This window comes from Quercus lobata, chromosome 4 (genome assembly GCF_001633185.2).
Source record: "Quercus lobata isolate SW786 chromosome 4, ValleyOak3.0 Primary Assembly, whole genome shotgun sequence".
Taxonomy (NCBI): Eukaryota; Viridiplantae; Streptophyta; class Magnoliopsida; order Fagales; family Fagaceae; genus Quercus; species Quercus lobata.
The window spans coordinates 18,781,255-18,805,916 of record NC_044907.1 but is presented as its reverse complement, the minus strand read 5'-3'; the positions used below and the strand labels follow the sequence as shown (position 1 = coordinate 18,805,916).

At 36.8% G+C, this 24,662-nt stretch overlaps 1 protein-coding gene, 1 long non-coding RNA gene and 1 pseudogene across 2 annotated transcripts; all 3 read left to right on the top strand.

Moving 5' to 3' along the window:
- The first annotated feature begins 253 nt into the window (after positions 1-253).
- LOC115983762 lies at positions 254-1,951 on the top strand. Its single transcript, XR_004090195.1, has 3 exons — positions 254-486; positions 1,351-1,425; positions 1,748-1,951. It is a non-coding gene; the product is annotated as an uncharacterized LOC115983762 (long non-coding RNA).
- Positions 1,952-9,273: 7,322 nt separating this feature from the next.
- On the top strand, positions 9,274-11,771 carry LOC115984173 (subtilisin-like protease SBT1.7). The gene has a single exon (XM_031107102.1). The coding sequence runs from the start codon at positions 9,286-9,288 to the stop codon at positions 11,563-11,565; it is 2,280 nt and encodes a 759-aa protein (XP_030962962.1). The 5' UTR covers positions 9,274-9,285; the 3' UTR covers positions 11,566-11,771.
- Positions 11,772-11,900: 129 nt separating this feature from the next.
- On the top strand, positions 11,901-14,142 carry LOC115984746 (annotated as a pseudogene).
- Positions 14,143-24,662: the final 10,520 nt, after the last annotated feature.

The window sequence follows — 24,662 nt, the reverse complement described above, 5'->3', positions numbered from 1 at the left end:
TTATATTTTAAAAAAGAAAAGAAAAAAAAATGACATGGCAGTTGATGTGGCACAAAGTGAAAGTAACAGCATTAAACACTACGCTTAAGCTTTTAGTAATATATAGATTCCAATGTAAGCTACACTGCCACATAATGCTTTCTTGGACCTAAGCATTCATGTGTGCTAAGAGGATGTGTAACGTCCCAGTCAACCAAAAAAAGAAAAAAAAAGAAAAAGGGACCAATTTTTAAGTTCACACGTACCTCCCAACTACCCCACCCATTCCCACCACCTATCTCACAATTCTCCCTTATCTCTTTGACTGGCTCCTCTCTTCTCATTTTTTTTCTTTTTCTTCTTTTTCATTTCCCGTCTAACACTTCTCTTCGCTCCCTCAAACTCTCCCGGCAATACCTCCATACCACCATTTCCACCATCACTTTCCGGTAAGATCACCAGAAAATTCTTGAGAACCCACAAGCACCTTCACATCCTTTTTTTGAGGTAAAAATTTCTAATCTTTTTGGTGAGTTTTACACTTTTGCTTGAGGTTATTGTTTATCTAAGCTTTAATAATGATACCCATGTGATTTATGAGCATTTGAAGTGATATTTATGTGTTTGTATGTATGAGTTTTGTATTGGTAGAATTATTTGATGAGTGGATATATGGTTTGTACTAATGATGACTACCTAAAGTTTATTTATGGTGGAAAATTTAGGGGTTTTGAGTTATAACATATGATGGTTGGTAAATCTTATTTTCCATTGCTATTGGGTTTATTTGGAGTTAGTTGAAGTTCTAAATTTCTTGTCTTGGAAGATATTTTGAATTTATTTTCATGGAAGCTAGTTATAATGTTGGAGATGATATTAAACGGGTTAACTTTATGGTAATGTTTGGATAGTGCGTTTGCTCCGTTTCTGCGTTTTTTTTTTTTTTTTTTTTTTTTTTTTTCACGCGTTTTCCCCCTCACAAGCGGCTACTGTTCATGTACTGTACATGAACAGTAGCCGCAACATTTGACCAGTTTTCCGTGAACAGTGTATCCGTGCATTGTTTACGGACCCACAAATTTCATTTTTATCAATTTTTTCATTAAAAATGGGTCCCACGGTACTATTCACACATTTAAAAATTATTTTGTTACAGTATTTTCAGTTTTCAGTTTCAGCAAAATAAGTTCTATCCAAACAGACCCTATAATTGGAGTTTATGCCTTGTGAATTAATTTGTTGAGAAACTTTGGAAGTGGAATATATTATTATTTATGAGGTTAAATGCTAGGCTTGTCTAATTAAGTGTTTATTTGGCAGTTCCTAAATTGTATCTAGATACAATTTTAAGCTTTCTGCTTATTATGTTAGGTTTGCTTGATATTGTTGAGGTTCTAGCTAATCTCCTTTGGAGTTTGGAAAATTAGGCTTTTTGCGGGTTGCAAGGTAAGTAGCTTTTTAATGAGATTTTTGAAAAATAATCATGTTTCATATATGTTGTTTTGGGTTAGACACACTTTTGGAAACTGTATTTTCCTAAAAAATATTGTGTCGTAACCTTAATATATATATATGATTATATATATGAAAATGCATCATATTTGGTATCGCATTTGGGGAATGCATGAATTGTTGACATGGAAAATATGAGCATCTTTTATTTAATCTTTGATAAGGAAATCATAGATTTTATGGTATATTAGAAAATTTAAATATGCTTATCTTGTCTTCTATTATTTGGGAAACTGATATAAAATCTCTTGACAAGAATGAAGTTGAAAACCTTGAGGGTATGGGTGAGGCTGCTGTCCATGGGGCCAACAGTCTGCATACCAAAGATGACAATATCATGTCAGTTGTGAATGGGTGGATCCCTTGACCAGTCTATGTGGTAATGTGGTATATTTGTGATAATTTATCTTATGTTAGATATTATGACTTTGGAAATTATATTGTTGATGCTCACAGATTATATTATATAGTTTCAAGGTATCTACTTTGAGAAAATTTATGTTTCAATATTCAATCATTCTTGTCATATCATATTATTATTATTATTGAAAATGAAATTTGCATTTCTCTTACCCCCATTAATTATGCTACTTATTGGGCGTTAGTTCATCCCAACTTCTAACAGTTTTTCATATTTACTAGCTATACCTTGGGTATGGAGCTTACTTCTTTGGTGATGATTAGAGTACCATGTTAAATTTGGAGACTTTTGTTGTAAATGGTTGGTGACTTGATCTTGCTATGTTCAACGAGACCTTGATTAATTCTATTGGAGGTAGGCCGCTTGAGGTTTGTTAGCCTTTGGCATGGTAGGCCTAGACTCGATGTTAAGGTCCTTAATCTTGATAAGATTGTGACTCTGTGTAATTTAATGAGTTTTGTAATATATTCATGTATTATGTGGAGGTACATGATTTTTAGTTGTTGTTTGTAAATATGTTATAGAGTTCTGACTTGTAATGTGGAGATTTTAGTATGGTTATATATTCTTATCCTGTGAAAAAGAAAGGAAAATAAAGATACCTCTCCATCCTACCCTTTTGGGTTTGGGGCATGACAGGATGGTTTTGTAGAGTCTCTCTCTATAATAAGATACCTCCCCATCCTACACTGGGAGCTCAAAAGTTTAAAATCATTATTCTCGATGGATTATAATTCATGAAACATGAGTCAAATCGTCAGATACCATTACCACAATGCACATACATACGAGACTCAGCTATCTTGTTGCCAAATGTTCAACTTAAGTCTATTTGTCAAATGATTGCAGTTGGTAACAGTGACGCAATAGATTAAGCCTATCCAATAAGCTCAATTTCACTAATTTTTTAAGAGAAGTTTCCATTATTAATTGCCTGAAATTTTTGTAGAAATAGACAATGCCATCAATTCATGAACTTGTCATAGATTTTTTTTTTGCTTCTGATACCATTGTCATAGAGAAGATAATCATACAAAACCAAGGCTTTTTACATGGGGTACACAGATCACAGAATAGACATTCAACCTTTGTTTTTTGGGATCCATGCAAAGGGTACGTGTATGCTGATAATCACGGATCTTGGAATATTAGTAAACATAGAAGGGCACATGCTGATAATATCAAGATGAGATTAACGCCGTACATCCATGGGTGCCACAAGCTCCATTGCCACAAATTCTTATAGAAACTTTTCCATTCATTACTTAAATTATTGGACAAATAGATTTTCCATATCTATTCATGAACTTGTCGTACACAGAAAAGACATTCTGCTTGTTTTTTTGGGTAAATGCAAAAGGGGAAGCAGATTATGATGTTCGTTTAGATGTTTGAAACCTCAAACGCTAGAATCAGCCTTTTATTAGTATTAAAGCAATATGAAGCTACCACACGGTTTTAATTTATTAATCCATTTGTCTCTTTGTCATACCAAGCGAGTAAAGTTGTCACTTGCTACACAAAGTTAGCTAAGCTCAATTAATTTCACTAGTGTTGCCTATTTTATTTCCAACCTTTGGCACATCAAGCCAATGAGGAAATAATATATACATGCATGCTTTATGACATCCATTCCTTATTTTGTTTTGCACACAATTCGAAGCCAAACCTTGGTCAGTTAGTATGATTTGAGCATATTGATTAAAACTAATCGGCAATTTGAAATTCATAAAATGAGCATTGCTACTACATGTGCTGGAGATTCAATAGTTGCTGCTGCAAGTGCTGGAGATTGATCAATAGCTGCTGCTACAAGTGTTGGAGATTCAAGGGCTGGTGGTGTTACTAACAGTAAACGTGTGGTGGTGCTATCTGTGGGAAAGGCCATTCAAAGGATGTAGGCCAAGAAGAAGAACAATTAAACCTTGGAGGATTTGAGAAAATATAACTACCCAATGATAATCAAAGTTAACATAAAGCTCAGTTTTCATGGAACTTCATAAACGCTATCTGACTTGTGGTGGTGCTAACACTGGAAAAGGCCACAATACTGAAATTTTACTCAATAATTTTTTTTCGCCTCTAACTTGCATTGTAGACCAGCTTATGTTTATTTGAAGTGAAATGAGGCACTAGGAAATAGAATGAAGACTGATTTGACCTGATAACTTGATTGATTTTAGTTAACCCAAGATATAATTTTTACTTGGGTTGGGACAATTCTTGTCTTGATATGCTTATGAGTTGCATACTTGTAAACAATTTAACTTTGCTTCAGTGTGTTCATTGGTCTGGTTATTTTAGAACAGTTTTGTGAGGAGCTGCAAGCATAAATTGTTCTTCTGTGACCATGGCTAAAACTTTCATTTGCAAGCCACTTTTCCCCCCTTATTTTCTCAAGTAAATAGTTTTGAAATTTGATTTAATTTTCTCCACTTCTATGCGGAGAGTGCTTGGAGATGATCCTTTGGTCGTCAGGAAGATTGAGAGCGTAGCTACTGGACCCAACAACCGGACTAAGTTAGCTTGCATTATTGCTGAATGTGGGGAAATGTAAACTTCATTCACAAACAGTTCTAACTACAACAGTTTCCATAACTGTTATAGAAGATATTCTCTAAATCAAGCGACCATTATCAGCTTTCCTTTTTGCGGACATGCTAAATAATTGTTTTTCTTCCTTCGACAACAGATTACGGGTGTCAATCTGTTCTTTCCTTCTTATTTTTCAATGAAGTCATTATCAAGCGTGTTGCTTGTACTTAACCGAGGTCTTGAAAGTGGTGATTTGGATGGTCTTACTACTCTTACCCCGCAGTATTTTTAATTTTTAATTTTTTTTTTTTGCCTTACTACTCTTACCGCGCAGTATTTTTATTTTTTTTATTTTTTATTTTTGCATTAAGTTCCTGCTCCCAAGATCCAAAAAAGCGTACTTCTGCTTGGCAATGCAAGACTTTTCCATTGCACTAGTCAATGATCTTTCCATTCTTTATCCTCAAACAAATATTGTTATTTTTACTATTGCACTAGTCAATGATCCTTCCATTCTTTATCCTTAAACAGATAATTTTATTTTTGCATGTCTTACCACTTACCAAACGGGCACATTCATCATGCCTACAGGTTCAGAACTTAAGCTAACTTATTAATAATCTCTTGGTGCTGTCACATAGTTATTATAACATGCCTTTGGGTTCATCTTGTAGCTAATTAATTAATCTCTTTTGGTATATATATATTAGGTTGATTTTCAACATCAAAATAATAAGTTTTGATTTATCATTTGTTAGAAATTCCAATGTAAGCTGCACTGACACAGAATGCTTTCTTGGACCTAAGCATTCATGCTTGCTGAGAGGATGGTTTTGTAGAGTCGCTCTCTATAATAAGATACCTCTCCATCCTACCCTCGGAGCTCAAAAGTTTAAAATTATTATTCACGATGGATTATAATTCACGAAACATGAGTCAAATCGTCAGATACCATTACCACAATGCACATACATACGAGACTCAGCTATCTTGTTGCCAAATGTTCAACTTAAGTCTTTTTCTCAAATGACTGCAGTTGGAAACAGTGACGCAATAGATTAAGCCTATCCAATAAGCTCAATTGCCACTAATTTTTTAAGAGAATTTTCCATGATTAATTGCTTGAAATTTTTGTAGAAATAGACAATGCCATCTATTCATGAACTTGTCATAGATTTTTTTTTCTTCTGATACCATTGTCATAGAAAAGATAATCATAAAAGACCAAGGCTTTTTACATGGGGTACACAGATCACAGAATAGACATTCAAACTTTTTTTTGGGGTCCATGCAAAGGGTACGTATATACTGATAATCACGGATCTTGGAATATTAGTAAACATAGTAGCGTACATGCTGATAATATCAAGATGAGATTAACGCCGTACATCCATGGGTGGCACAAACTCCATTGCCACAAATTCTTAAAGAATCTTTTCTATTCATTACTTAAATTATTGTACAGATATATTTTTCCATATCTATTCATGAACTTGTCGTAGAACTTTTCTCCATTGTCATAGAAAACTTGATAACACAGGACGAAGTTTTTTTTTTTTTTTTTACATGGGGAACGCAGTAAAGACATTCCGTTTGTTTTTTTGGGTAAACACAAAATGGGAAGCAGATAAGCACGAATCTTATTCTTAGCAATATTAGCGAAAATAGAAAGAAATTATTTGTGAGACGAGATTGAAGTTGGTATATATGGAAGTTTTTACGTGCATCAATAAAATGGGTGGTTGTAATTTACTGTTAGATCAAGTGAAAAGAGTCTAGCTTGTAAAACTCTTTCAGTAGCAAATGGTGTTGTTTTTTAGTTCAATCTCTGCAGTTGAAAAAGACAGGATAAAAGTATGCCAATTTTAATCCTCTTAAAAGTTCAGACATTTAAATAGTTACAGATCTTTTTTTTTTTTTTTTTTTTTTGGTGTGTGTGTGTGGATAATTGATTGTCACTTTATTTAGAGACGTGATTAATATATGGTAATTTACACCTGCTTCCCTGTATCGAAGGAATTTTCTCCAACTTATTATGTAGCGATTTATGAAGTTATTCACCTGTATAATTTAAAAAGCTATACAAAGAATTGAAGTACTATAATCTCAACCCAGCTAGGCCACATACACACACACCCCCTACCACACCAACCTAACTTGGCTTACCTCAACTCGTTAAAGGGCAGTGCTTGTACAAGTGTGGTGGAAGACCCATTGGGTAGGTCTTTCCCCTTACATTATAGTGGGGTACTCCTTGGGGCCGAACTCAATAGCCAACATATATATAAACCCATTCAGTATCTAATTCATTTTTTTACGTGGAACTTAAGTATTTTATCACTTTAAATAATGTTTGAGTGGGCATTTTAGGAGTTAATTTTTCATACGTTCTTTAATAGTCTTTGGACAAGTAATCACATGATGTTAATCAGAAAAAGAACACATCCCAACTTAGACCCACTTCAAAGGATAAATAGGTCTTGAATTTACTTTGGCTCAAAAATAGCAACTCAAACACTATAAAAAAAAAAAACATTTTTTTTGTTTTTTGTTTTTGTTTTTCATATCTCTTGAATGCAGTTGTTTTACATTGTGATGTTACATCCATGGGATGGGAGGGGGTTACATGAGGAGTCAAACATACAAATAGAGCTAGCTTGTCTAGTCAATTATGCCCAAGGGTGATTCAGTTGGGCAAAGTAACATTTTCTCTTTACACATAGTGGACATGACTCAATTAAAAATCTTTGATGACATTATCCTCTTTGTTTATTTTGGTTAATAGGTTAAATAACCATTGAGCACACTTATCTTGAAAAAAATTGGAAGCATTATACCATTATACCAAACATCTGAGGGTTATTTTCATCAAAATAACGGAGGGTTTAATTAAACAACATAAAGTACCTCAAAATATCTTAGCGCATTGACAGTGATGTTCCTAAAATGCTAAAAACTATTTTTAGCACCACAAACAAGAAAATACATGTTCTATTGATGGTGCTAAAGTTAAAAATTTTGATATTTAAGTTACAATAAACTGCCAAACATAATAGCTCACTGTAGCTACAAAGTTAAAAAAAATAAGAATTTTATATTTCAAATCTCTCTTTTCCGTTTCTCGTTTTCTCTCCCTTTCTTATATCCTTTTTCTCTATTTGCTCTCTCTTTCTTCTCCTCCTTTCTTCTTCTCCGACTCAAACACTCTAAAAAAAATGCATAGAGATAAGTGGCGGTGTGAGGGTTAGTGGTGGTTGAGAACGGCGATATCGTTGGGGTGTTGGTGTTGGTGTTTTGGGTTGCTGGGTTTTGTGGGTGTTTTGATTTGGAAGCTGTGGTGGTGGTGTTGTGGTTTTGGTGGTTGATTTTGGGTCGTTGTGGTGGTGATTGATTTTTGGGTCATGAGTTTGGTGGTTGTGGGTTAAAGAGAGGGAGAAGAGAGAGAGATAGAGAAGAAGAGAGAATATATAAATAAATAGTGTTTAACTTTTTTGTGAAAAAGGTGAGTTTTGAAATAATGAGTAAAAATAGATAACCTATCTTTTTTAGATGCTAAAAGCCAAATTTTTTAATACCACCACTGTGAATGCTCTTACAAGCCATTTTCTGCATCAATAGAATAGTTTGGAGTGTCATTTCTACAAGTGAGAAACATGATCACTAAAAATTAATATCTAACTATCTATATCCCCATAATAAGTCTTAGACCAATTTTTTTTTTATACCAACTTCATTAATACGACTGACTTTGAATTACATAATCAAATGTGACGAGGTGCAATATATATATGCACTACTCTATTATTTATTAGTTGTGATATAATAATTAGTGATATTTTTATATATCTGGCTAATCCATTACTCCATATCTGCATGATGAACAAAACTAACTTGCATGGAAAAAGTGACAAGGTTAGAAATGAAAATGTAACATATATATATATATGTGAAATAAAAAAAATAAAAAAATAAAAAAAAAGCGAAAGAAAACCCTAAATGAACTTCTACATGGTATGCGAGAATAATAATGAAAACCCTAATTTGATCAAAATGTCACTTGAAGGAATTCAATTGGACACATAATGAGATGCTTTAAACCCTAGATTTAAGATACATCGATGAATTAAATTGAAACCATAAGTCTACACGAATGAAATTCCAAGTGGATAATAATTCAAGAAGCATGAGTCAAATCGTGCAATACAGATGCATCCAAGACTCCCTTGTCTTTTCCCTTTTCCTCTTGTTGCCTTTTATTTAAGCCTTTATGGGGATTTTTTTTTTTTTTTTAATGATTAGAGTTGCTATTTCTTTAAGACAATCCAATAAGCCTGATTGCCAAAAGCTCCAAACGCCACAAATTTTTATAGAAAGGTTACCATTCATTGCTTAAATTTTTTCTATAAATAGAAATTTTCATCTATTCATGATTATAGACTTGGCGAACGAGTCGAATTGATTGGGTTTGTGTTTAACCTGTCTGGGGTTTAGGTCAAATCAGGTTTGGGTCTGAAAAAAAAAAAAAAGGGGTTAATGAGTTCAGGTTGTAGACCTTTGCGAGCTGTAACTTGTAGAATTATTAGTTTTTGATATATACCAATATTGTCATAGAAAAGTAGACAGGATTTTACAAGGGGTCCACAAAAAAGATATTCAACCTCTTCTATTTTTTGGTCCTTGTAAAGGAGGATTCTAAGGGAAGGCTTTAATATCAACCACTAACATACTTTAATTTAGTGCCAAAAAAGTGAGTGTGTGCACACTAAAGTTATTAGCCTATATATAGACCTTTCTATTCGCATTGTTTCCAAGTACAATAGCCCATCACTACCATAACCATGAAGATGAGTTTCTCCCATCTGATTTCACAGTGTGGACTACTCTGGTTGCTATTGTTTCTGCTTCCTTTGGTCAATGCAGTGTCAAAATCTGAAAACTACCAGACATATATCATCCACATGGACCATACTCACAAGCCTGAATCTTTCTTAACCCATGAGTCATGGCATCGTTCCATCCTAAAATCATTGTCGTCATCTCCTGCTGATGACAAAGAACTATTGTTGTACTCATACAACCATGTCATGCACGGCTTCAGCGCTAGGCTCACACCCTCTCAGCTATCTGAGATTGAGGAATCTCCATCTCACCTTGCCACTAACCCAGAGTCCTTTGTTAAGTCAATGACAACCTACTCCCCTAAGTTTCTTGGGCTACAAGAAAATTTTGGCATATGGCCTGCTGCCTCATATGGAGAAGATGTGATCGTAGGCGTGGTTGATACGGGAGTTTGGCCAGAAAGCAAGAGTTTTAACGACGAGGGTATGCCACCTGTGCCGAAAAAATGGAAGGGCAAGTGTGAGAATGGCACGGATTTTAGCCCTTCAAAGTGCAACAAGAAACTCATTGGGGCTCGATTCTATTACAAAGGATTCCTAGCTCAACATTCTAACGCATTTGAGGATGGCGAATTTCTTTCTCCAAGAGACTTCTCGGGTCATGGAACGCACACAGCATCCACAGCAGTTGGTAACAATGTTCCTGGAGTAAGTTACTTTGGATATGCAAGAGGTACAGCCATTGGGATGGCTCCTCGTGCACGTCTTGCTGTCTACAAAGCCCTTTGGCTAAAAGACGGACGGGGTACCGGTGCAACGTGTGACGTTCTTGCTAGCATGGAACAAGCAATTCTTGACGGGGTTGATATAATGTCTTTGTCTCTTGGCTTTAATAGCAAAGCTTATTTAACTGATCCTGTTGCCTCGGGTTCTCTTTCAGCAATTGAGAAAGGGATTTTTGTTGTTTGTTCTGCCGGCAATGATCTTGATTTTAAAACAGTAGACAATGTAGCACCTTGGATCACAACTGTTGGGGCTGGCACACTTGATCGAAGTTTCAATGCAAAAATGACTCTAAAAAATGGGGTTTCCATTGAAGGTACATCATACTTTCGAAAGAACATTTCCATTACTGATTTGCCTTTGTACTATGGCAAAGACAACGTGAGTAAAGCAATTTGCAAGGACGGAACATTGGATAGAAAGGAGGTTGCTGGAAAGGCAGTCATCTGTGATTACTCAGGGTCAAATGTTTCTCAACAAATTGAGGAGGTTAAAAGGGCAGGTGCTTCTGCGGCTATCATCACAGATTTATTCTTACCATTATCGTATGAGAAGTACATCATGTTCGATGTTGTTGAGTACAGCATTCCGAGCCTTATTTTGCCAACTGGTTCGGGGACTTTGGTTAAAGAGTATGTGACAAGGGCGAAAAACCCGAAAGTGAAAGACATGAGTTTTGTGTTAACGAGGTTGGGTACAAAGCCTGACCCTCAAGTGGCCAAATTCTCTTCGAAAGGTCCAAATCCAATCAGTCCAGGAGTTTTAAAGCCAGATATTATTGCTCCAGGAGTTGATGTTTTAGCCGCAGTTGATACAGGTTATGAATTAATGTCGGGCACATCAATGGCGACACCACATGTTGCTGGGGTTGGAGCTTTACTGAAAGCAATCCACCCCAAGTGGAGCCCAGCAGCTATCCGATCGGCTATGATGACCACAGCCTATGCCATGGACAATACTGGCACAATTATTAAAAGCGAATTTGCAAATGAATTAGGCTCCCCTCTGGAGTTTGGGGCTGGCCACATCAATCCGAATAAAGCGATGAATCCAGGACTCATCTATGACATGGGTTTCCAAGATTATGTTGATTTTCTGTGTGGCGTGGAACACACTAAGGAGCAAATGAGTGCTCTCATTAGACGACCTCAATGGAGTTGCAGCAACAAATCTATTCATGATCTAAACTATCCCTCTTTCACGGCCGCACTCACAACCGAAACCAAATATCCAGTGGCAATGAGCTTCAGCAGGGTTGTGACAAATGTTGGAAATGATAAAGCTGTTTACCAGGCACATTTGGAGTACAATGCCACCGGTTTGAAAATAAGTGTGGAACCAATGACTCTTACATTTACCCGCAAATATCAGACTCGAAGTTTTGTTGTGAGCATTGAGCTTGATAGAGAATTTTCAAGGGTAATTTATGATTTTCTCAAATGGATAGATCAAGATAGCCACATAGTAACAAGTCCTATAGTGGCTACCAATTTCTAGTAGACAATATTGGCATGTTCCCGTGCTAAATACTATGATCAACTGCTGAGGGAACAGGTTAAAGTTGTCTAAGTTGTGGTCTAGGTTGTTGCTGTGTTCCTTTTTTTGTTATGTTCTGTTCTGTAGCTTGTGCTCTGTTTTATTCAATGTAACTTTTCTTGGCTGTTATGAATGAAAGGTTCAGTTTGTTTTCAAAAAAAAAAAAATTGCTGAGGTTGTCTAGGCGATATTCCTTCTCAGTTCAAATAAAGGATTTGTTGATCAAGCAAATCTCAAAAGACTGTTGTGCTATAACTATATGTTGGCTATGTGATGTAAGATTGAAGTTGTCATATATGGTAGTTTTTGTATGTACCAATAAAATCAGTGGTCCTAATTTACTGTTAGGACCAGTGAAAAGAGTCTAGCGTGTAATACTTTTGCAGTAGCAAGAGATGGTGTTGTTTTTGAGTTCAACCTCTGCAGTTGAATAAGATAGTATAATAAAATGCCAATTTTAATCTATTTAAAAGTTGCTATATATATATTAAGAATCCTGTCTAAAATTTTGATTAGATCAACTAAACTATATCACGAAATACAATAGAAGCTACATCTTCAAGTGTGTCTTGTAACCACACTTGAGGCTGGTCTTGAAACTTTTGCCTTCTAGAAACTAGCAAGCGCATGAGCAACAATATTACCGTTGCGTGTGACATCTGAAGATGTGATTGTAGGCATTATTGATACTGGAATTTGGCCAGAGAGTGAGAATTTTAATGACGAGGGTATGTCACCAGTGCCACAAAAATGGAAAGTAAAGTGTGAGAATGGCATAAAATTTAACCCTTCAACAGGAAGCTCATTGGGGCTCAATCGTTTAGCAAAGGACTCCAAGCTGCAGGTATTAATATATCCAGGGAACTTGATTTCAGTTCTCCAAGAGACTTCATGGGTCATGGTACACACACTGCATCCACAGCTGTGGGTAACAATGTACCTGGTGTAAGTCACTTTGGTTATGCAAGAGGCACAGCTAGAGGCGTGGCTCCTCGTGCACATCTTGCTATGTACAAGGTTGTTTGGGCAATGGATTTAGAACTTACCTTTGCAACTGATCTGCTCGCTGGCATGGAACAAGCAATTCTTGATGGGGTTGATATCATGTCTTTGTCTATGGGCATTAATCAGACGTCTTATTTCACAGATGTCATTGCCATTGCTTCTCTTTCTGCAATTGAGAAAGGAATTCTTGTTGTCTGTGCTGGTTCCAATTACGGTAGTTTTTACAAAACAGTATACAATGGAGCACCTTGGATCACAACGGTAGGGGCTGGCACACTTGACTGAAGTTTCCAAGCAACAGTGTAGAAAGTGGGGTTTCCCTTGAAGGTACATCACACTTTCCTGTGAGTGTTTTCATTACTGATTTACCTTTGTACTATGGCAAAGGCAACTTGAGCAAAGTAGTGTGCAACCAGACAGCATTGGAAACGAAGTTGTTGGGAAGGTAGTTCTCTGTGATTATAACACCGAGATTTATGTTAGTGAGCAACTTAAGGAGGTCGAGAGAGTAGGTGCTTATGCAGCTATATTCTTGAGTTTAAATATATCCTATTCTTTAGATCTAGATGGATACTACATTCCAAGCCGCATTTTACCAGCTGCTTCAGAAAATTTGATTAAAGAGTATGTATAACAAGGGTGAGAAACCCAAAGGTGAAAAGCATGAAGTTTGTGTTGAGAAGGCAGGGTACAGAGCCTGCACCTCAAGTGGCCTATTTCTCTGCAAAAGGACCAAACGCAATTAGTCCAGGAGTTCTAAAGCCGGATATTCTGGCTCTAGGAGTTGATGTGCTAGCTGCAGTTTCACCCATCATACCATACATGCAAGTCGAAAAATATTATTTGGCTTCAGATTATGCATTAATGTCAGGCACATCAATGGCGACACCACATGGTGCTGGCGTTGGAGCTTTACTGAAAGCACTCCACCCTGAGTGGAGTCCAGTAGCTATCCAATCAGCTATTATGACCACCGCCTATGCTAAAGACAATATTGGCACAATTTTGAAAGACCAAAGGACAGGTCTTTCTGCTACACCTCTACATTTTGGGGCTGGCTATATCAATCCAAACAAAGCCATGGATCCTGGACTCATCTATGACACAAGTTTTCAAGATTATATAGAGTTTCTGTGAGGCCTTGGGTACACTAAAGAGCAAATGAATGTTATCATTAGAAGAATTACCTGGAGTAGCAGCCACAAATCTATAAATTATCTAAATTATCCCTCTTTCATTGCTGTACTCTCCAACGACACCAGATATCTAGTGGCACAGAACTTTAGTAGGGTTGTGACAAATATTGGTAATGATATTGCTGTTTACCAATCACATGTGGAGAATGTTCCTAATGGAATGAGAATCGGAGTTGTACCTGAGACTCTAACATTTACACACAAAAATCAGAAGCAAGGTTTTGTTGTGAGCATTGAGATTGATAGAGCATTTTCAATGGTAATCTATGGTTTTCTCAAATGGGTTGATAAACATAACCACATAGTATCAAGCCCCATAGTGACTATCAATTTCTAGCTAAAATTTTATATAAGGATTAAGTGTCTGATTGGCATTAAATTATAAGTCCAATTTTTGCTTTTTAATTTTTATGTGAATCTTTTTAAAATCTCTTTCTTTTCTTCTTACTTTTTCTCACTTTAAGCCGCAAATCTATGACAACATTATTATTGTAGTTTTTTTTTTTATATATAAATATTTTTATTGAGAACATTATTAATATTGTAGTTGGGATATTTGAAAATGATACCAAGAGTTTATTTGAGATCTACTTATTTTGTTGAAACTGAAAACTTTTTGCTGAAAGTATTTTAAATAAAAGTAAAACTTAGCTAAAATAGTATAATAGGACCCATGAATAGTACCAAAAGTGCAATGAGACTCATAAATAATAGCAAAAATAAGCTGAATAGTAAAATAATTTGCATTTTTAATTTAAAGCTAAACAGCCACCAAGTCAAATAATAGTATCAAGTTATATTCAAAGTAGTTTACTATGTTATATTATATTACAAAAGCGTCATATACTTAACATGGGCAGCTTAGGGCCTAGGCCTAAGGATCCAAATAAAAAAGCCCTATAGTAAAAAATTTAAGGCCCAATCCAAATAAAAGAAGTCACATCTTGTGAGTTAATAATTGGTTAAAAAAAAAGGTCACATACCAATAAAAAAAAACCCCATCCCAAATCTCAACAATGTTTTTTAGAGAAATAATTAGTGTTTACATTAAAATTGATAAAATGCTGGTTTAGATTGATTAAAATAACCGTATTATCCATCAATTGAATCTTGAGATGTTAGCAAAATTTAAATACAAAAACTTAAAATAATAATTTTGTATTTCAAGAAGAGAGAAACATTTAAATATTGTAATGAGATACAAAAATTCTAACTGAATATAAAAATGATCTAATTTAGAATTATCGCCCTTAAGCATCAAATTGTATTTTTGTTTGAATGTACTAATATTGTTTTACAAAACACTGTCTTAGGTTACATAAAGATCTCTTATTTGCGTGTAATATACAGAATATTCCTTCTTTACATGCTATTAGAGCAATGACATTGTTGTTCATATTAGCACTTTCACCCCATCCATATGTAGCCAATATCATATCTAAGCCCATTGAGTTTCTTTTTGAGCTTCCAAATCTCATAACTCGGAAAATCTTAAAATGAATTAGCCCAATTTCATTGAAAACACTTCCAATTAATGGGTCCTCCACATGCCCTCGCGTGCCTCTATAAGATTTATTACATCAATCCATGTGCTACATGTGTCATCTTGCACCAACATTACCCAAATATGTGTCACGTGTCGTAACTACAACCTGCCACCTCAGCACATATCCACCAGCCACCACTTTAACATGGCCACATCAATAGCCACATTAACATTTTTCACAAATTGTGTCATATTTTTTATATATATAAAAAAAAAAAAAAAAAAAAAAAAAAAAAAATTTAAAAGAATCAACCGCAGCATTTTTCATGTCAGCATGTGTTATATCACTATTTTTTTCGTGCTGATTTTCAATTTTTTGTTTATTTTTACATTTGACGCTTCTAAATGCCACAAAACAATGTCATTATCAACCTATTCAAGTTGTTCCTAGACAGTTACACTTAAGTCATAGTTGATGCATGGATGTAAAAAAGCCAACAAATTTGCATCATGGCGCAATTGAGCTGGAGGTTGCAGCGAAAAGTTGTTGATAAGATCATCGAGGAAAGCAATCAAGAATTCTAGCTTAGAGAAATCACATAACGAAAATTTCAATTTTGTTGATACATGGTCTGATGTGTACGGCTGAAGTCGTAACGTAAGTTGCAAACTTGCAATATATGTGTGATGTGTGAACTATATCTTTTAACTGCGGGATCTAGAGTGATCCTAGTATCGATTCTATTTATTTGAAAGATAGTAAATTAGAAGTAATCCGAAGTGTATTACAAAAATAGTATATCAAAGGGTGTGATCAATGTGAAGTGATGAAAGCTTGTACACGAATTGGCTATGTTTACACATCGACGCCAATCTAAGGAGTATCATAGATGAAAGTTAGCAAGGGAAAAAATCGTACTACCTGCATACTGACTAGTGCTAAAACCATTGATTATGATGTGCACTCAAGTGGGAGATGCTAGTTTATAGTTTTGATGGATGATTACAGCATAATACGAGGTACTCTCACATATGCTAACGGCCCACTTAATGGATGGTATTGATTCACAATTAGCAAATCGTAAATGTATTACTATATTTGTAGAAGGGTTACTGTTTTTGGGATATAGATATACCTATTACCAAGAGGTGTTTGAGTGTCTATTAATAGTAGGACTATCAATTGTTTTGGACACTAAATTTTTTCTACAGATATAGGAATGGCAACGGGTCGGGTTCGGGCCGGGTTTTTTCATACCCGGGCCCGACCCGCGGGCCAAGACCTGTAACCCGGACCCGGCCCGTTTAGGGTACCGGGTTTTTTCCCGGGGCCCAGACCCACCCCATCCGGGCCCCGCGGGCCCCGTTTAGGAATTGGGCCGAATTCATGGCCCAATCAAAAAAAAAAAATTTAAGCCCAAATTTATTTTTGCCTACATTAAGCCTGCATTTTTGGGCCCAATCCAAAAAAAAAAAAATTAAGCACAAATTTATCTTTGCCTATATTAAGCCTGCATATTCTAATGCAATTCAAGCCTAAATAATATGGCCCAAATGCCAATAAATAACATGGCTCAAATGCCACATCATAAGCTACTAATAATAAATCAATAAACCACCTGTTAATTATAAATCAATAAACCAATAAACTATAACTAATATCATAATCATAATCACTAGCTAAACATAAAAATAAAAAAAATCCAACAAGTTTAAGAAATAAGTATCAAAAGTTCAACGAGTCCAAGAAATTAAAAAGCTACAAAATAAATCCCACAAGGCCACAAGTTTAGAATAATTACATACCAACAAATTAATTCAACAAGTCCAAGAAATTAAAAAAACTACTAAATTAATACAAAATATTTAATCTCCCATCAATTGTGATGCAACTCCCATCAATTGTGGCACAACTCCCATCATCTTCATTTGGCTCCCCATCATTAAGAATGGATTGAAATGTACTATCTCCTGGTATAATTGAAGAACTTACAACAACAATGAATTAAAAAATGTAATAAATCTCATCAAATTGTAACTAGCAAATATAAAAACACAATTTTGATTTTATAAATAAAAATTAGACAATTGCTAACCGTTGATTTCACTCCATAACCAATTCTGAGCACACATCATTGCCTCTATAGTCTTGGGATGTAGTCTACTGCGGTGTGGACTTAAAAGTCTCCCACTAAATATTTGATTCTATTTTTTTGGATAATTCAACATTTGATTTACTAAATCAAAAATCACAAGTTAATCCAAAGCAACAAAATATTCAATAGCAATGTCCATAATAACATTTTTTAAATGTTTAAACTAAAATTAGCAAGATTAAACAGAAACCATTAATTTCCATTACTGCAAATGACTACACTACAAAACAGTCATGGCTTCAAATGCAGCCTCAACTGCGTTCAAACAAGACCATAACATAGACCAAGGTTGTTGAAACGTAGGGCTGATCATATCAATATCATACACAACAAACACATTATGAAAATTACAAAATGCAAACACAATTCGAAGCAAAATAGAAGAGGAAAAAAAAAATTTTTGAAACTATGTTGTAATTTGTGGGTTTTGGAACTTTTAGTTTTACATCTATTCTCGGATAATTCTTATGGGTTTTGAAACTCTCTCTCTCCCTCTGTTGAGTGGATTTTTGGGACTGGCAATCAGTCAAATTGCCAAGTACCACACCAACAAAAACAGCCACCAATGTAGTCGTAATTTCAACTCTGTGGCTGCTTAGATTTAACTAGCAACAAGACCATTGATCAAATATCTATATCATCGTAAGCAAACCCACAGATAAAAGTAAAATGGTTCTCAATTCTCATAATCTTTATCAAAAACTAACACTCATTCCTCTATATACACACAACATAACATAAAGAAACAAACTTACTTACTTTAATTAAAAGATTCGATTCAACCAATAACGAAAATCAATAAGCCTAAAAAATCAACAACATTGAAAAATTGAAAGCAGAGAGAGAGAGAGTACAGGGGCGAATGCGAGGGAAGGAGCGAGAGTGGTGGAGAACAGGTGATGAAACCGAAAGTCCTGATCGGCGATCTTGAAGCAGGCGACGACGTTCGGATCGGTACCAGAGACGCGAACGGTTGCCGTAACCAGGAGTAGAGGGAGGGTAGCCGGAGCCGGAGGCTTGTGAGGGTCGGACTGAGGGACTGAGGTACTGAGGGACGGACTGTACCAGAGACGCTGAGGGACGAAGTGTGGGAGTGAGGGTTGTGAGGGTCGGAGTCGTCGGACTGAGGGACGGAGGCGTGAGGGAGTGTCGGAGTGTGGTGTGGGACGGCAGCGTGAGGGTGTGGGAGTGAGGGTGATGGACTGTCGGACTGAGTAGGAAGGGAGGCTGCTGCGTGCTCTGAAGACTGAAGAGTGAAAGAGTGAAGAGAGTTAGGGTTAGATTAAGGTGTATATATATATGGGGGTAGTTTTGTAATTTTAGGTTCCGGGTTTTTACACGGGTCGGGTTTCGGGTTTTTTAATTAAAACCCGGACCCGACCCGGACCCGCTTCGGATTTTTTTTTGGAAACCCATACCCGACTCTATTTCTAATAGGACCGGGTAAAATCCGGCCTATTAGGGTCGGGCCGGACCGGGTACCCGCGGATCGGGCAAAAATTGCCATCCCTATACAGATACTGTTTTATGTTTGCGATCACCACCTAATATGGATAATTAAAACAAACCCTCTGCTTAATTTTTGTTATGACTTAGTATTGGATCCTTCTTATGGGAAAATTAGTGTTTATTTTAGGAGTATATACTCTCTCCTTCTTATATAAGAGTAGATTCCAAGGTAGGTGGGACCCAACTCTTTGTGAGAGGGGGGTGGGGGAGTATTCTCCCAAGTACACAATAATCAAACTTTCTTATGGTTGCCTAATGTTTTAAGAAGATTGCTATAATTTTTTTTTTTTTAGTAAACAGTAATATTTATTAGTATACATACGAAAATAATCATACTAGTGTCTTAAACCGGGTTTATAATACACTATATATATAACCAAAGTACAACTACAAAATGGTCAAACATTTGTAGTCGTAGACTGGGATTATAAACAGTAAACACTAGATACACATAATCAATGTGGAATAAAATTCCTAATTTTTTTTTTTTTTGAGTAAACAATAATACTTATTAGAATGCACACAAAAATAGTAATACTAGTGTTTTAAACCGGGTTTATAATATATTATATAACCAAAGTACGACTACAAAATGATCTAACCTTTGTAGTTGTACACTGTGGTTATAAACAACGGATACTAGAAGATGATTTGATTTGACATAAAGAAGATGATTTGATAAAACTTTCTTAAGCTTTGTATGCTGCTATTCAACTCTTATATAACACTAGTCGCAGATCCACGTGATGCGTGGAATATACAACTATTTTGTAACTGTAAGGACACAATTCGTGGCGGACCGTAACAGTGTCGGGTTCGCACGTGAAAAGGCCCTAACAATATCATTTGTAGAGCGTGGGTTTGGAAGGCTAGGCCTTGATCGAAAGGCGGTGGGTTTTTCGTGGTGTTCGTACAAGTTTAAGTTTTCCTTCACCCCTAGAGTCTTTCTCCTGGAGGTGGGCTGGGAGGCTCTGGTTTTTGGCCATTTTTCCCAACCCCCTCCTGTTGGTGCACCTTCCTTTTTATTATATAGTCCGTCTTGGTTGATCCTGACCCTCCACTTGTAGGTCAGGCAGGAGCTTATTTCTGTATCCATCCCATCAATCGTCCCGTCTAACTTTCTATTAGTTGCATGGATCGAAGTTTACACCGTCCAAACGTCTTTTCTCATTAATCAACTCTGGGTATTGGCAAGTGCATTTACTGAAGAGGGGACGCATTTTTCTTGGTCCAATTTCACACCCTGCTTCCCTATGGGCCCCATTCCGTTCACATCCCCTTGAGGGGGCTGTTTGGGGATTGCCTACACCATGGTGTTGGTCTTCCCATTGAAGCTCTGGAATGCCGAGGACAGGGTAAGTTCTCAGCCGTTCCCCTTGCTACCTCGGCCACTGATCATTCGTCTTCGGCAAGATACCTCCTCGGCACGGGCCCTAGGCCCAGATAGAGTTTGGGTCGGATTGCAGACCTCTCGGACCCACAATAGCCCCTCAAAATCCTGCTATCCGTCCCCTCGGACGGATAGGAGGGTTTTGATGACATCAGGGATCTGCCAATGCCTATCAATCCTTGTCATCTATCGATTCCCGAGGTTTTTCACCTGCCCAAGGCACGTTCCTAGAGCCGTTGGAAGGCGAAACGTGGCCTCATTAAATACGGGCGGCTTGGTGCTTCCCACGTTCAACGATGTGAGGCTTAAGTCGGGTTCTTTTGCTGCCTGAGTTATGGGCGTGCAAAAGCATTGAGGAGGAATAAGGTCTCGAGGCAGTAGCCAACTTCTCCTCTGTGCTACCTCCTCGGCTTTATCTTCACTCTCTTGTATTTTTCGTTATTTACGTAGTTAGCTTCAATGTAAGCTTTGTTTCAGCTTTTCATTGTACACTGTACTGTTCCTTTGTCTTAATAAAATATGTGTCTATTTCTCTATACATATCTTTCTTCTCCGTAACAACTACTTTATGCATGAATATTAAATATAAGCTTGCCCTTAATGATATTCCAGGCAGAAAAATGCCTTAACACAAATTCCTACTAGTTTAAACTTACAAATATTATCAAGCATAACAAGGTTAATCCTCAATAAATTAAACTCTTGGAACTAACCGGGATAACCGCTGAGTGCTGCGCGATGCATGCTAGAGCGATGTCCGAGAATGATAAACTCTAAATAATTCGTCCAAGAGGGTAGCCGAGTAGCGAGGGACTTTGGTTGTGCTTTTGGGTAATATGTTGCGTCGTATCGCATCAACCCCTTTGATACTGGGGATCTGAGGGTAGACCGAGGAATCCGCGCAATCAAGGTATTAACCCATCTGTTAACGCGGAGTTCTCTTCGGATGGATTTTGAGGTTTATGTGCCATAGTTTTTTTTTTTTTTTTTTAAATAGTTGGTTCCTCATCCAAGTAGTTGGTTTCCCCATAGGCTTGAGTCCGAGGACTATGCAATGCCCTGGTTCTGTCCAAAACCTAGTTTTCCTCATCCAAGTAGTTGGTTTCCCCATAGGCTTGAGTCTGTGGACCATGCAATGCCTTGGTTCTGTCCAAAACCTAGTTTTCCTCATCCAGGTAGTTGGTTTCCCCATAGGCTTGAGTCCGAGGACTATGCAATGCCCTGGTTCTGTCCAAAACTTAGTTTTCCTCATCCAGGTAGTTGGTTTCCCCATAGGCTTGAGTCCGTGGACCATGCAATGCCCTGGTTCTGTCCAAAACCTAGTTTTCCTCATCCAAGTAGTTGGTTTCCCCATAGGCTTGAGTCCGTGGACCATGCCATGCCTTGGTTCTGTCCAAAACCTAGTTTTCCTCATCCAGGTAGTTGGTTTCCCCATAGGCTTGAGTCCGTGGACCATGCAATGCCTTGATTCTGTCCAAAACCTAGTTTTCCTCATCCAAGTAGTTGGTTTCCCCATAGGCTTGAGTCTGTGGACCATGCAATGCCCTGATTCTGTCCAAAACCTAGTTTTCCTCATCCAGGTAGTTGGTTTCCTCAGAGGCTTGAGTCCGAGGACTATGTAATGCCCTGGTTCTGTCCAAAACCTAGTTTTCTCTTTGTGTGGGATCTTGGCTTTAGAGGAGTTAGCTCCTCAGCCAAGCCCCTAGAGTTTATCCATACGATTAACGCTACCAAGTGCCTAGTTTACTCTTTACGGGGGACCTTGGCTTTAAGGGAGTTAGCTCCTCAGCCAAGCCCCTAGTCAAGAAACGTAGCCCCTAGCAGAAATTTACGCTGAGACTCTATAACCAATTGTTAGAAATAAAAAAGGAACTATTTCGACCTACCGCCTATGCCAACACACAAGTCTTCCCACAGACGGCGCCAATTGTAAGGCACGATTCGTGGCGGACCGTAACAGTGTCGGGTTCGCACGTGAAAAGGCCCTAACAATATCATTTGTAGAGCGTGGGTTTGGAAGGCTAGGCCTTGATCGACAGGCGGTGGGTTTTTCGTGGTGTTCGTACAAGTTTAAGTTTTCCTTCACCCCTAGAGTCTTTCTCCTGGAGGTGGGCTGGGAGGCTCTAGTTTTTGGCCATTTTTCCCAACCCCCTCCTGTTGGTGCACCTTCCTTTTTATTATATAGTCCGTCTTGGTTGATCCTGACCCTCCACTTGTAGGTCAGGCAGGAGCTTATTTCTGTATCCATCCCATCAACCGTCCCGTCTAACTTTCTATTAGTTGCATGGATCGAAGTTTACACCGTCCAAACGTCTTTTCTCATTAATCAGCTCTGGGTATTGGCAGGTGCATTTACTGAAGAGGGGACGCATTTTCCTTGGTCCAATTTCACACCCTACTTCCCTATGGGCCCCATTCCGTTCACATCCCCTTGAGGGGGCTGTTTGGGGATTGCCTACACCATGGTGTTGGTCTTCCCATTGAAGCTCTGGAATGCCGAGGACAGGGTAAGTTCTCAGCCGTTCCCCTTGCTACCTCGGCCACTGATCATTCGTCTTCGACAAGATACCTCCTCGGCACGGGCCCTGGGCCCAGATAGAGTTTGGGCCGGATTGCAGACCTCTCGGACCCACAGTAACGTAGTATAATGTATGATTTATTCTATAAAACGTATCAGACCTATTATTTTTAAAATTATTTTTCATCTCTCCATGTCTACAAATATATCATTCTATTATTTTGAGTTTTTTTTTTTTTTTGAAAAACTTAGGTGCATTCGATTGATATTATTCCATTATTGTTTTTGAGATAAAAGATAGAAATACTTTTTTTTTCAAGTGATTTGTATTATTCAAACTTTTGTACAGTGTGTTATGATTTTTTTTTTCTATAACTAAAATTTTTAAGTTCCAAAATTAATTATTTGAATTTCTCATTCTCTTAAGAAGACTATTATGATAACCAAACCTCATCACAAATTTATAATGGATATTATCAAATAATTTATAGAAACATTCAAATACATAATCATTTCAATTCTAAAATATCAAAAAATTAATTCAAACCAAAACTATAAGAGGGATAGAGAGTACGTGTGATAAATAACTCAAAAAACACACCACCAAAGTGTATCATCCAAAAGTAGAGAAAAAATAAATAAATAATCCTCAATCTAAATTAGAGTTGCAAGAAAAAAAAAATTAATAATAGAGAGAGAGAGAGAGAGAGAGAGAGAGAGAGAACAATCACCTTTTTTGGAAGAGAATGTGAGACAAATAACAAAATTATATAAAAGAAGATAAGTAGAAGAATATTCAAAAGAAAATATATAGCTGTAAACACCAAATTATCTAAGCCATGCTATGTAATAAAATAATATTAAATCATTTTGTAGTTTCATAGGATATCATGTAACAAATAAAGAAAATAAAATTAAAAAGATAAAAAAAAAATTAAAATATAACCAAATCATATCAACCTAAAGTAGAGTTAAACATAAAAATTCATCAATCTAAAGAATTAAACATCCACCAAAAGAAAGAATATATATATATATATATAGAGAGAGAGAGAGAGAGAGAGAGAGAGAGAGAGAGAGCATTCACCTTCTTGTGTGAGCAAAATATGGATTGAATGGAAGAGAAAATAACAATTTTTTATGGTAAAAAAAATGAGGAGAAGAAAAGTCAAAATAAAAGGAAGATGAATGGATAAAGAAATTGTAAGGTTAAGAAAATATTACGGTGAATGAACAACCAATAAACATATGCTTATGCTTGATGTTGAATATTTAGTGTAAATGTCTTTTTTATTTTTTTTTGGGGGGGGGGGAGGCCGGTTGGTTTTAATGGTGATGGTTTTTAGACCCCTTAAACAATTTATTAAACCTAGGTAATTAGCCAAGTTGTTACTTAGTCCAATTAAACAAGTCTAGGTTATCACAATAATAAAGATCAAATCATGCAAAGCAGCGGAAAATAAATAACACAAGATATGATCACCCAGAAAACCAAACCGGTAAAAACCTGAGGAGGATTTAACCTAGCTATCCTCAAGGTAAACTTGAATCCACTATCTTGAAAGAATCGAAGTTCATACAATAAGACTTACAAGCCCCCACGCTCGACTTCTTATTGCTACCAACCAGTAGAACTTACTGACACGACCACGTGCAAGCTCCGAATCCACGGACTCCTTCTTTCTTGGATTCCCACCAGCTACAAGCACATCTGCTTGTGTAGTATTTAAGCTTTAATGGCAGCAACTAAATTGATCATCAAGGTGTAGAAAATATCTCCTCCTTGAAAACTCTAAGT